Genomic DNA, 14,271 nt, shown 5'->3' on the forward strand with positions numbered 1-14,271 from the left:
GAAACATCAGACAGCATTTAATATGATGAATGCATTATTAAATGTATGAGGTTAATAATGCGACTAGAACCCTTGCACCTAAAGAGGCAACTAAATCATATACAGATAAAGAAGGGAGAATCTATGAATTCTTACTTCCTTAAGGTGGCTAGTCAAAGAGATGAACTTGCAAGTATAGGGACCATAATTGAAGACAAAGAGCTAATATTTATACCTCTAGATGGGTTACCGAAATCATGGGAAACATTCTCACAAGGAGTAAGTGCTAGAGACAATCTCCTAGACTTCAATAGACTTAAAGGAGATTTCCTTCAAGAAGAATCTAGGAAACTTAAGAAGGGAGGAAACTTGAAAACTGAAGATGAAGAACTTCATGTTCTCAGCATAAATTTCTATAAATGTAAGAAGAAGCGCTTCAAGAAGAAGAAGGGTAATCAAAGAAAAAACAAACCTACGAAAGATTTATCCAAAATAAAATGCTTCAAATATGCAAAATTTGGACACTAAAGATCTAATTGCCCTAAGAATACAAAGCAGCAAGTAAATAGTACAAATGTTACTAGAAAAGAAGAAAACTATGATCCTGAGAATCGTGTATTGTATTCTGCACTATCAAGTGAAGCATCAAGAAAGCATGGGTAATTGATAGTGGATCATCTCGACACATTATAAGATACAAAGAAGTACTAGACTCAATATTAAAAGAATTTGATGGCGAAATTACCATAGGTGATAATTCCTCTCATTCAGTCAAAGAAATTGGGAACTACACCTTGAAACTAAAGTCAGGTATTTTTCTACTTTTTAAATACTCTTAAGTACCAGGAATAAAGAGGAACCTAATCTCTATTACAGCACTTGAAGATGATGGACATAATGTTGCATTCATGGACGATAAAGTAATGACCTGGTCTAAGAACTCTTCATTTAAGAAATCAAAGTTTTTGGTCAAAGAAAGGGATTCTTGTATGAACTAAATATAGAACCTAGTCAACCTATTCAAGCCTTAATTCATGAAGTTGTTGATATAAATGAAATATGGCACAGAAAGTTAGGACATCTAAATTTCAAAGCATTATCGACTATGGAGAAGATGGTTACTGGTTTACCTAAGTTGAATAAAGATCATTCAAGCATATGCAAAAGATGCACTCTAGGTAAGAACACCGAAAGTCCATTTCATGATAGCACTAGAAAAACTAACAATGTTTTAGAATTAGTCCACTTGGATTTATGTGGACCTATGTCTGTTCCTTCTCTTAGAGGATTCTAGTACTATATAATTTTTATCGATGACTTCTCTAAGAAAACTTGGATTTACTTCTTAAAATGTAAAGAATCAGAAGAAATCCTTAAGAGATTTAAGAATTCAAAACCTTAACTGAAAAGTTATCAAGACACAAAATTAAAACTCTTAAGACTGATAATGGAGGGGAATATACTTCAGATTTGTTTAAAGAGATTTGTAAAGAAGCAGGAATTAAGAGGGAGTACATTGTTCCTTATAAACCATAGCAAAATGGGGTAGCAGAAAGGAAGAACAAAACAATTATAGCAGCAGCAAGAGCTATGATATTTGATCAAATTTTAGAATATTATCTTTGGGCAGAAGCCTCTTGTACTATTTTCTATATTCAAAACAAAAGTCCTCACTCTCACCTTGAAGATAAAACTCCTGAAGAAGTCTTCACTAAGGTTAAACCTAATATAAGCCATCTTAGGATATTTGGGTGCCCGGTATACATTCACATTCCAAAAGAAAAGAGAACTAAGTTAGAACCCTCCGGGAGGAAAGGTATTTTTATCAAATATAGTGAAACATCTAAAGCATATAGAATTTTCATACCTAGTAAAAAAACATTGAACTTAGTACGGATATAATATTTGAAGAAGATTTGGCATTCAAAAAAGCCCTTGGTTTTAAAGATCCCACACATTTACCTAGTTCTGAAGAAAAGCATGAATCTGAGTTTCAAAGGGAGAACATTGAAGAAATTGAAGATGAAATTCAAAATATTAATCTTGAAGAAACTCAAAATCCTAATAAAAGACCACTTTGGACTATTAAAACTGTAGAGGAAGCACAAGACTTCACTACACCCTCTAGAACCTTCAGAGAAAGCAAAAGACCCAAAAGATTTTCTAGTTATGCAGCAAACATGAGTTATTTCTCTAAATGAGAACCACCCAATGTTTCAAATGCTATTAAACATATAGCTTGGAAGATTTTATGACAAAAGAATACCAATCCATTATTAAAAATAATGTTTGGAAAATTGTTCCAAGGCCTAAAGGAAAATCTGTTGTTTTTTCTAAGTGGATATTTAAAATCAAGCATGCTACTGAAAGTAGCATTGAAAAATATAAAGCCAAATTCATTATTAGGGGATTCTCTCAAAAAGAGGGAATTGATTATGAAGAGACCTTTGCTCCAGTTGCCAAATACACCTCTCTAAGAGTAGTTCTAGCTATTGCAACATCAAAGAGATGGAAAGTACATCAGATGGATGTAAAAACAACATTTCTGAATGGAAAGTTTACACAAGAGGTATATTTGGAACAACATGAAGGATTTGAAACTCATAACCCTAAAGTCTTCATTTGCAAGCTCAAGAAAGCTCTCCAAAGGCATGGTAAGAAAGAATTGATAAGTATCTCTCCAGTTTAAGATTCTCCAAGAATGAAGTTGATCCAAATCTCTATTATAAAAAGGATAAAGATGATATGATAATTTTGATACTATATGTTGATGATTTACTAATTATAGGTGATGATCATCTTATAGATTAATGCAAGAAAGATCTAATCAGAGAATTTGAAATGAAAGAATTAGAACTCCTTCATTACTTCCAAGGACTGGAAGTATGGTAAAATTCTAACAGCATCATACTTAATCAAGGAAAGTATACATTAGACATCTTGAAGAGATTTGGAATGTGGAATTGCAGACCTATGTCTTCTCCAACGGAGACTAATCTACACAAACTTAAGAAAGCAATTGCAGAATCACCCTCCATAGATTCTAATCTTTATAGACAGATGATTGGGTCTCTTATGTACTTGGTAAATGCAAACCTTGATATTTTCTATGATGTTAATGCTTTAAGTCAGTTTATGTGTGAATCTAAGGAGATTCACCTAGTTGCAGTCAAACACATTATGAGATACTTACAAGGCACTCTTAACCTTGGGCTCAAGTATGAGAAAGTTGACTTGGACTTACATGGGTACACAGACTCAGATTGGGGTGGAAGTGTTACTTATAGGAAAAGCACTTCAAGATGTTGTTTCAGTTTAGTCTCAGCGACGATAGCTTGGATATGCAAAAAGCAAGCATCAGTAGCACAGAGTTCTATAGAAGTTGAATACATTGCTGCAACAATGGCCTCTTGGGAGGCAGTTTGGCTTAGAAAGTTAATTGTGGGATTATTTGGTCAAGCCATGAATCCTACTATTATTCACTGTGATAATCAGAGTTCCATCAAGCTTTCTTTAAATCTAATTTTCCATGATAGGTCCAAGAATATTGAGATTCCTTACCATTATGTAAGAGATATGGTAGATAGGAATACTGTAAAATTAGAATACATTTGCACTGCAGATCAGATAGTACATATTCTTACCAAACCTCTCTCTTGAGTGAAGATGGATCACTTTAGGAAAAGACTTGATATGGTTGAATTATAATGCATTTGTATTCTTCAATTATTAATAAAATAATTTTGAGTTAAAATTATTATTGTCGGGCTATTGACTATTATGGGCTCCACCACTTGTATTCATTATTTAAGAGGTGACAATCTCTGAGATAATAAACACTTGTATAAAAGACATTATGAGAGATAACGATCTCTCAGATAATGTGTTGAACAGTAGAGAACTACTGTCAGATCTAGATGAGTTCAAGATCACATTGTGATATAGACATTTTTATGCCTATGAGTCACAACTTGGATAAAGGATGAATTTAATCATTCTCCAGATTTTATCCTATGAACTAGTAGATCTTAACTCAAGGTCATACTGTGATATAGGCCTGCTAGTACCTATGAGTCATAACTTGGATAAAAGAAGAAATTAATCATTCTCTGGATTTTATCATGTATGTTGCATTCCATGCAATATTGTTATCACTAGTATAAGTGATAAGTCATATCATAGGTATAGTAATATGACATTGTATCATGTGTTACAATGATACCACATGCTTAGAAGATTCAGATAGATATAGAGTATCAATATATGCTTATTCATCTTAATTGATGTTGCTAGATATGTTATCTCTCAGTATAATTATCAAGTTAAGCAGAAGCATTAATTTTGTAACACCAGTATATCATACTAGTCTAATTAGAGATCGTACAGATTTGTTCTTGCATAGAATCCCTTAGTAAGTTAGTCCTATAAATAATTGTTTTCTCCTTACTAGATATCAGCGTCTCCTTTGGCCAACATAGTTAAAGACTAACTAATCGTCTTGGTTAGTTTATATATTAACAGTATGTCTCCTTGTAAAGTCATTGATTTTAAGAGAGCAATTAAGGCCAATTTTGGAAGGGACGTTGCCCCTTGGTTACTATATTTAAATAGGGAGTGAATGTGGATAAAGGACACACAAGAAATACTAAGTCTGCTCCTTTAGCATTCATTGCCTCTTAGAAATTATAACAGATATAAATATATAGTTGCAGAATTATACATCAGATAAAGGATACTGTATATACCGGTTGGTGTTGATAAAGATCATCTTCAGCAAAGTCCAAAAGCTTCATATCAGATTTGGTTGTTCAAACTTTGTAGAAACTTTACATCCAATAGGTTAGAGAAATTTAAAGGACATTAAAATATCATGTAATGGTCATGATTTACAGATTTGAATGGTTGGAAAACTTTCTAAGGAGAATAAAAATGAAATGAGGTTTTGTTTTGTAAGTTTTATGTTAATTTTCTGTGTAATTTTCCAGGAACCTAACTGTTGTTTCTATTGGTACAAATTCATATGAAAAGATACAGACCTAAAACTTATATTTTCGGCAAGGTTTTTGAGTTATCTTTCTTTTGGTTTTGGTTTGATTGAATTTCATTGTGATTTGAAGAAGTTATGAGCATTTGAGTGTAGACTGGTCTGAACCTGATTTTTTGTGTAAGCAATTTTAGAAGACATATAACTTTTATTCTAGTTATAATTTTGAAGTATAACTTTGGAAAAACGTGTTTAACTGATATATATATACTCTCATAAAAGGAATTGGTTTGATATCTTCATTTGTGAAAGTTATTAATGGTTCTTTGGAGAGTTTATATTCTATCCTAGATGAATAAATTGGTAAAAGTTCCTTAATTAATGTGTAAGAACACATTGTTGAAGCCTCTTGAGTAGTAACCCCAAAAAAGATGTTTATAAGGTATACCTCTGCATCAAGATACCTTTCAATCCCAATTCTAGAGGACTAGGTCTAGAGAGATTAGTGCTAAAAGAACAAATAAGGAGCACTAATGCAAATTGGATCTAGGAAGAATAAGGAAAAGATATCTAAAATCTTTAAAGACCCTTAATATGTGTATATGTGCTAGATATAGATGTGTTGAATTGACAAAGAAAGGAAAGGGAACTCGCCTTTTGAAAAAAAATTTGTGCTCGTTGTAGCGATCAGAATGGGAGGAAATCTTCAGATTTGCGCCAGAAATTGTGCGACATATGAAACCCAAAAATCTTTCAACGATCTATCAAGGCAAACTGGTACATCATGGGCGAACTAGCACATCAGGGGTGCAATGTGACCCTAATTGACTATGTCCAATATTGATTTTGTTTTCACATTTTCAAAGAAAGCCGAAAATGTTACTCTAATCAGCAACCTGTTCATCAGTTTGATATCTGCCACCTGCAATAAAAAGAGGTTTTTGTTATTGATGGGGGGTCTGCCTTGGTCAAACCCCAATTTAGGAATAATAGAAATAGCATGAATGTAAAGTAAATGTATGAATTCACCTTACAAAGCCGAATCTCTTGAATTGAATGCAATGTGTTTGACTTCACCAACATATTTAGACCAAGAAGATGAACATAGATGGATGTAGAAGATGTGCCAAAGAATCTTGAATATATTAAAAAAGATCTTGAAGATAAACTCCTTCAATTACTTGAATGCTTGAATCCTTGATCTTCAATGGCAGAATGCTTGAATGGATGCTTGAAAGCTTGAAACTTGAACGCTCAAGAGCTTGAATGCTAGGATGTTTGATCGCTTGATGATTAAATTATTATTAAAAATGGAGCAAATGGAGGGGTTTATATAGAGATCAGAATTAACTAACTCCCATAGGCCAGCTTTCATAGAAGTTAACACTCGATTATCCGAAACATGAAACCTAGACAAAAGGGCCAAAATAGGGCCTCATCAAGGGTACAGTGCGCCCTTGACTAGCCCATCAAGGGTGCAGTGTGCCCTTGATGCATCAAGAGTGCAATGTGCCCTTGATTGTCAAGTGCACAAACCCTGGGAACAATCTAGGGACCCCAAAACAAGTGTCGTAACCCAGAAATCAAGTTCAAATTCTAAGGAAACCCTATTTCGGTGCGAGGAGTAGATTCCAAGTGGAAAGGTGGATGGAAAGGAAGGACCTAGGGGAAATAGATCCTATCTCAAGCTTGTCGCCATGAAAATATGAGCTTTAAAGAGGATCTATTAGGTTTTACCCCAATTTCGCCTAGGAGAAATGATGGAAAAGGGAAAAATAAATGAAAGAGAGGGGTAAAATGATGATCTCGCATTAAATAGGTGCTAAACCTTCATTAAATTAGAGTGCTTCCAATTTAAAATGGTACAGTAAGATTGGTTTTGCTCCCATTTTACCTTAACATCAACTACAAGGTAATTTCTTCGGCACATTTCTTGTTCTGCGACTCGCATCTCTCTCTTGTTGATCGATGGTTTGGAGATAATACCATTTTTTGTTTCTAGCAACAATTCTCATCTAATGATTATTATATTTTGGTTTATTCTTGAGCTATATGTTTGAGTGTCTATCGAGTAAAGCTTATGTTTTCTATACATTCTAAGTTGGATGTTTGTTCATAAGTCTTTTGGAGACCTATGCTTAATCAAGAGTTGTGTTCTTTCTACCGTTTTTATATCAAGCTCTTGTAAGGGACTATTTCAAAGTCAATGAAAAAGCCTTTAATCTGGCATTAAAATTTTCGTGTATGAAATGATGGGAAAGTTTGAAAACAGAAAAATTCAGCGATTTTATTGAAGGCTTTAATACATCCAACATCTAGTGACATTTCTTCATTCACGCAGAGCAGACCAATCTTCAAAGCTTTGTGGAGAATTCAAATTTATCATTGAATAACATCGTACAACAAGTTGAAGGGAGATGTGAAGGATACCGGCAAATTCTAGAATTTCACGCAAAACTCGATGGATTAAAGAAGCATGCAAAGTTGGAATACTGGGCAGTGGCATAGTATCCTACCATTTTATAAAGATCAAAATCTAGAAAAGATAAACATGAGATAAGATTTCCTTTATCCCTGAATAATTAGTTGGTAATCATATCATGGAAAATAATGCATGATTTTTTGCATTAATGTATATATAATTTATGATAGATTGATTTTATTAATCTCTCTTGTTTGTAGGATGCAACAAGATGAGATGAGGATGTTGCTTACTAAATTGGATTAATTTGCATGTGAGATTCAAAGGGAGCTTGTGCTTCAGAAGGAGATGTACAACCTCATAGGAAGGTTACATTCTCTTGCTTATTGTTGTGCTCAAAATAATTCTTGATTAAGAGGGAGAATTTATGGAATCACTATAAAAAAAATTACATTATAATATTTTGGTTTTAAAACTCTTAATGGAAATGAGTCTAAACTATGATTGCATGTCTTGCTGATTATAAGTTCTTATTCATAATTTGTTAGTAAAGACAATCTGATGACTCTTTCACTCTAGGAGTGATCATCATGTGGAGAGAATCCATGATGACATCACGTGGAGTGAATCCGTGATGGGAGTTGGATGTCATGTTGAGAGATTCCATGACAGATCACATTGAGAGAGTCTGTGATAAAATTCTGATTGTAAACCTTCCTAACTTGTCATGTTGAAAGATACCATGACAACATCACGTTGAGTGAATCCATGATGATAGTTTATTATGATTTTTGTCAAGTTTCATGTTGAGTGATTCCATGAGTAATTGTTATAGGTTTTCATGTTGAGTGATTCCATGAATTTTATAGGATCTATGTAATTAGATTTCATCATTGATATTTTGGTTGCAGCTCTATGTGACTATTCAACTAAAGACCTCTCTCTTGCTTAGAGGGAGTGTTAGAGATTGTACGTGAAATAGAGATCCTTATCTCTCAAAATCTGGATGTCATTACCATTATGGTCACCTTCAGCTGAAAATGACATTTATTGTAATATTAACTGTAAATGACATGTGTCATTCATATGCGTTGAGGCACCACTATTTGAAGAGTTGTAATTAATTATAGGAGTCATGAGAAATTGAAGAGACTTTTGATTGTTATCTGAGTGATCTCTTTATTGGTTATATATTTTGCTTCAAGTGAAAGGATTGTACACTTGAATATTTTATTATCAATAAAGAAGATCTTTTATTGTGTGGCTGAGTTTTTCCCTTTATTCTAGAAGGGTTTTCCTAGGGTATTTCTAGTGTTTTATTGTTTCAGTTTTGACTATTTTCTTATTGCTCTTTATCATTGACCTGTGGGCTCAAGATTTAACAAAACAACTATTGGTAATACATTGACAAGTACTCAAGGCAATCTCTTAACGGAGAATTATTACAATTCACAAACATAACACCAAACAAAAAGGGATTATGGCATTGTTATCATATTTGGGACTGTCAACGGTAACATAGGACTCTGCGAACTATTAAGAGATTTGGAAATGATTCCTTTAATACTCATTATGGACATGGATCATATGGAGGAATGTGTGAGTTGCAAGATAGCAGTTTTATTTTGAGGACTCACATTGATCTTAGATAGTTAACTATTAGCGCGCTATCAGGACTAATAATATTCAAATGATGAATCTTAGATATTAGAATGTAAAGATAGTATATCTTTAGCTACAATGAAACTAGTTAATTGTGAAGACAGTATATCTTCAGTTGCAATGAAACTAGTTCACTGTGAAGACAGCATATCTTCAGCTACAATGTAACTAGTTAACTGTGTCTATGCATAGAATGGAAGGTCAAAGGCCTTTGGTAAAATTAAACTTGATCAAAGCTTCAGTAAAGAGAGTTTTCATGTAAGGAGACACAGGTCTTTCACATTATGTTGTTCTTGTCATAATTTATTTCTTTCAGCATGTAAGAGTGTACTGGAAGGAACTTCATCACAGTTGATCATACATAACGGTGCCCAGCATTACCAGATGGGGATATGCATTGAACAGCTACAATGAAGCTAAATAAAGATATATTAAATAAGTGGAAAAGGCAGCTGAGATGAATGACATGGGAAATGTAATAACATCATATGAAAAGGATTCAAGATACAGCATGTTTATTGACATGGGATGATTGTCTTCCTTGACTGGGGAATTAGTACAGATGGTGTGAAGAAAGGAATGAGACAGAGACCAGCATAGAACATCAGAACCAGCAGAAGAGCATGACTATGAGCAGCTGCCGAATAGCAAGCCAGAAACTAGTAAGTCAAGGTGGCATGAAACAAAACTTTATCAAAGGCCTCTAAAGAAAGGCAAGACATGAGTAGAATTTTCTTTCATTGTTCAGAGGAGAAAACTCATAAAGGACTCTCCAATCATAATACCAAGTTCCCTCTTAAGTTTGCAAGCATCACAAACCTTAGTAATAAGGTCTTTCCCAATAGTTTCAAGCACTTCCCCATTATGAACAGGCTAAGGACTTTCAGACAGATTTTTCTCGAAAGGCAGGCTTTTAAACACAGCTTGTTCCTTGCATTAGGAACTACTCATGAAGTTGCACATAGACTCATAGTACATTCCAGCACCAACTCAGACCTCACTGTATCATTGGAGTACACCTTCTCATGAAAATTTTGCATAACCAGGAGAAAATGATGCAAGAGCATCTGGGTCTGCAGGTAATCATGCATTTTCCAAAAACAAATTTGTGAAATTAGAGTTTTCTACTTCAGGCAGATTTCACTCACTATAGGTTGTTTTAAAAACAAAATTGATTTTCAGAATTGGTGAAGGCTACAAAAAAATTCTTTGAGGGGAATTTAAATAAAAGAATTTCAGAAAATGTTCTAAAGAATTCAAGACATAATTCCTCCTCACAGTTTTCAAGAAATTAATTTTCTTTGACTGTAAATACTAAAAACAGTTTTATGAAAAATTTTAATTTCATAGATTTGTCTAGAATATGGCAAATGGCTTTGCTAGAAGTGTTTCCCTTTGATAGCAGCTCTATTACTGTATCGTCTAGATAGCACCAAATAAGGTCTCTCTAACTTGTCTACCCTAGATGATTGCTTTAGAAGTTTCCCATCCTCATAGCAGTCAACATGGATATATTCTCACATATTCACCAATTTTCAGATGTTTTCAAGCTCTTGGTTAAAGTTACTTTAAATTTTGATTTTTTTGGCACTGGATACACACATCCAAAGTTCTGAATTGATTATTTTAAATTGGCTAGGCATTATGAGGGTGAACACTTAGCAAAGATGACTATTTTGCAGATTAAATAGAGGAATGTAAAATACCTCTTCTTGAATTTTAGTAGGGACAATGCAGATTTAAAACTAGATTTTATATAATTGTGGACAAAGGTTAAAAATAACACCAAGCTAGATAAAAATTCAGTCCTAAAAGGAGCGTTTTAGAGGTAAGTTTTGGGAGAAATGAACCAACCTTTAAAGAGAATGAGATCCCATATATAATTGAGTTTTTTAGGGGACAAAAACAAATTTTGAAGAAGGCTTTGTAATGACAGAATCTCGTGAATGAATGTGTGGTGCCACATGCTGAGCACTATTATTTAAAACAATAAAGAATACAAATTAAAGAAAGGGATGTGAAACACCTTTGCTGGAAGCAATGATTCTCTCATTTGCTAGGAAAATGGTGTCTCAACCTTGCATTAATATAAGGTTACTGCTGATTAATAATGATGGGTTCAGAGGCTTGTCCCCAACTATTATGCAAAAATGAACTCTAATGAACATGACCACAAGTCACTACAAAATGCAGTTTTACAAGCAAGTATAGTTGGGAAGAATTTGCTGAGGTGTCTTTCATCTAAAGCAACCATAGCTTTAGACAAACATGATAGATAAGTATCATCCAGCTAAAGACATAAAACTCATTCAATGTGATAAAAATAACGTGTCAACCATCCAAACAAATATTGGCTTTTCTTTCACAACATTCCTCTCCATAACTTCAATTTAGCCCTGTTGCTTAGATATAGTATTATGCAATAGAATGAATTATAATAAACATGACCACAAGTCACTTCAAAAAGCAGTGTTAAAGAAGAGTGCAGAAGAAGTTGCCGAGGTGTATTTCATCTGAAGTCTGGATAAGCCTCATCCAGCTAAAGACAAAAGTGATTCAACATGATAAGGATCACCTAGCACACTGGCCGCAGTTTTCAAATAGCCTACACTCACAGTAACCACATCAGGCACATAATCTAGCTTTGTTAATACAGCCCTCTGCAATACCAATAGTGAAATGCATAAATCTTACAGGCTTGTTGAATGCTGGTGCCACCCAATTCCCCAGTTTTAATGGATTATCTTAAAAATTTCCACAAGCCACTGAAAGAGTAACAATCTTCTTAGATGGCAGTAACATGTTTTCCACTAGACATTTGAATTCTAACTTTCATATGGATCTAGTCTATATTTCCACCACTTCTGTAAGGCACAGGGATACCCTCCAGGTTCCTTTCTATAAGATGTGCAACGGTCAGGTGTTTCTTTGGTTCAAGCTCTTGCCTTTAGGCCCCGTTACATTGAATATCCTATAAGGACTGTTTATAATTAAAACTTTTTCTCACTAATGCTTTTAGCAGTTTTTGCAACTCTTATCAAATATCAATATACCTAGTATTTATGATTTATCAAGAAACATTTTTCATTTTGTAATATATTACTGAATCCTAGCTATATGAAGCAATGAAAAAAGCATACCCCCAGTGTAGCTTCTGCTCCTTCTTCCGTGGCAATGATGCATTCTCTTTCTATGATTAAATAAAAGATTACAACAGGTAAGTAAAACAAGTAAAGATGAAAAAGTAAGTAATCTTCTTTTTTTAATTAAATCTCTCTGATTTGCACTCAAATTTATCTCTAACAAATATTTTCAAATGTGATGTTTGTGGATCTTCAGTTATTAACCATGCTTTTTGTATTGCGAAACTCATTCCTAGTACATGGAAATGATTCCTCTAGCACAACACTTTGTTGAAACTCTGTTTGGATAATATCCTTCTTCCCACCAGCTTCACCCACCACTTTGGTCCTCTCTCCATTTGTCTTTCCTTCAGAATTATTGTTACAAGTCATATAGATTGCAACACTAGAAATGAAAAAAATATTCTGAAAGAAATACATTATGCAATGAGCCTAATTTGTGGATGGTTCCAGATAACTGCTAACTTGTTTGTAGCTGTACCTTTCATACTTTTAAAATATGAAGAATTCTTCTTAATTTGTAGACGTCTCCTACGTAACTCCTGAACAAAGGAGATAAAACAAGCAATTAGAAAGATGATGTACATTTCCCATCACTCACAAGCAAAGAGAAAAGTTAATAAACACCCCTGGATGAAAATGCAATTAAAAATGTGGTTTAATTATGAAGCCAGCCTCCTTTCATAGGTAGACAGTTATCAAAATCCCAACAATATCACAATATTCAAGCCAATTTGCATCAATTATTGATGACATCAATTTAGACTGAGGCAGAATATCACATTTCCACAAAGGTACATTATTGTATGCTACATCACAAGGTTCATGCCCAAGTTCACATTTCGAAAGGATACAATTTGAAACAAGTTCGCAAGCTAATAAAAGTCAGGAAAGCAACACAATAGGTTCAAAGAGTATAAAATTGTAAATTTGCATATTTTTACAAAACAACTAGTGTTACATGGATTTACAAAGATAGTTCTGCAGGTTTTACATATTAACCAGAATCTATGGTATGTAGATCTACGTTAAGTCTACATTTAGTGTGTTCTAGATGAAGACAGTTACAGGTTTGCATGGTTGCTTACCTAGGTCCCTAAAACTATGGTCACTTTATTTGCAGATTGGCTAGCCAAATTGATTCTAGCAATAATCTGTTGTTTAAGTCTTGGAACCTCCCTGTGATCTCTGGTTGTTTTTAATATCCATATTACTATGAGATGTTAAATCTATTTTTTATGTGGACTTCATAATTAAGTTTCTGTTTCATTCACTATTCTTGGTCATCTTGTTCTATCGGTATCTTTGATTAAGAGATGGGTGATCTTTCACAATGATTTTCGTGTCATTAAGAATCCCTATTGGGGTCATTAAGAGTCCCTATTATGTGAAAGTTCATTGACATTGTTGATACTATTGAAAAAGGATGGTTAGCTTCAAGTGATTGGAGATGTCATCTCCCCTCCCGCTCAGTAGCCTATGGTTTTAAACATAGCCTATTTCTGCACCCCGATAGGCCTAAGTTATAAACTAGAGGTGTCATGGTGTGGAGGTGGAAAATTAGTAATATCAAATGTTACCCACCTTCCACTGTATCTAAGTTGTTTCTATTCATTCTACAGCGTTGGTGGTCCCCTATCTGATATGGCACTTGACTGCCAACTCCCTTCCTTCTGACTGCCACTGTAGCCACCTTCTGTCATGGACCTAATATCTGGAGCTGGATGTTGCGCCCAGCATAATGTCTATTCTTGCATTCAATGGAGTTTTCCGAGCACTTCTTGAGGATGGGGAGCATGGAGGGAGTCACCTTTTGCGTGAAGAACGGATTTCTCACTAAGGTGAATTACCATTTCTCTGAGGGGCAATCTTCGCTCTGAACTCTGAATAGGACATAGCCCCTGTTTGGATTCAATTCTTTTTCCAATCAATTTTATGGTTATACATTGATGGGGCATTAACGTTGGATGAATTGCACATGATCGCAGTTGTTTAGGAACTGAGACGTGGATTATCTTTAGCATTGGATGCTTGAACTGGAGGCATATTCACAGGGTCAGAGTTCTAGCAAGATGGTGGTA

At 34.2% G+C, this 14,271-nt stretch overlaps 1 protein-coding gene across 1 annotated transcript in view; it reads right to left on the reverse strand.

The window, feature by feature from the left end:
- The window catches only part of LOC149571759 (uncharacterized), a 34,837-nt gene extending 22,202 nt beyond the window's left edge, over positions 1 to 12,635 (reverse strand). The window contains exons 1-2 of the mRNA XM_089809825.1: positions 12,395 to 12,635; positions 12,188 to 12,237 (exon numbers count right to left, since the gene is read on the reverse strand). Coding sequence (XP_089665951.1) covers positions 12,188 to 12,237; positions 12,395 to 12,610 — 266 coding nt within the window. The 5' untranslated portion in view covers positions 12,611 to 12,635. The remainder of the gene's footprint in view (positions 1 to 12,187; positions 12,238 to 12,394) is intronic.
- Between the last annotated feature and the right edge of the window lie 1,636 nt (positions 12,636 to 14,271).

Source organism: Cupressus sempervirens, chromosome 2, assembly GCF_028749045.1.
Source record: "Cupressus sempervirens isolate cs-2001-9-10 chromosome 2, ASM2874904v1, whole genome shotgun sequence".
NCBI lineage: Eukaryota > Viridiplantae > Streptophyta > Pinopsida > Cupressales > Cupressaceae > Cupressus > Cupressus sempervirens.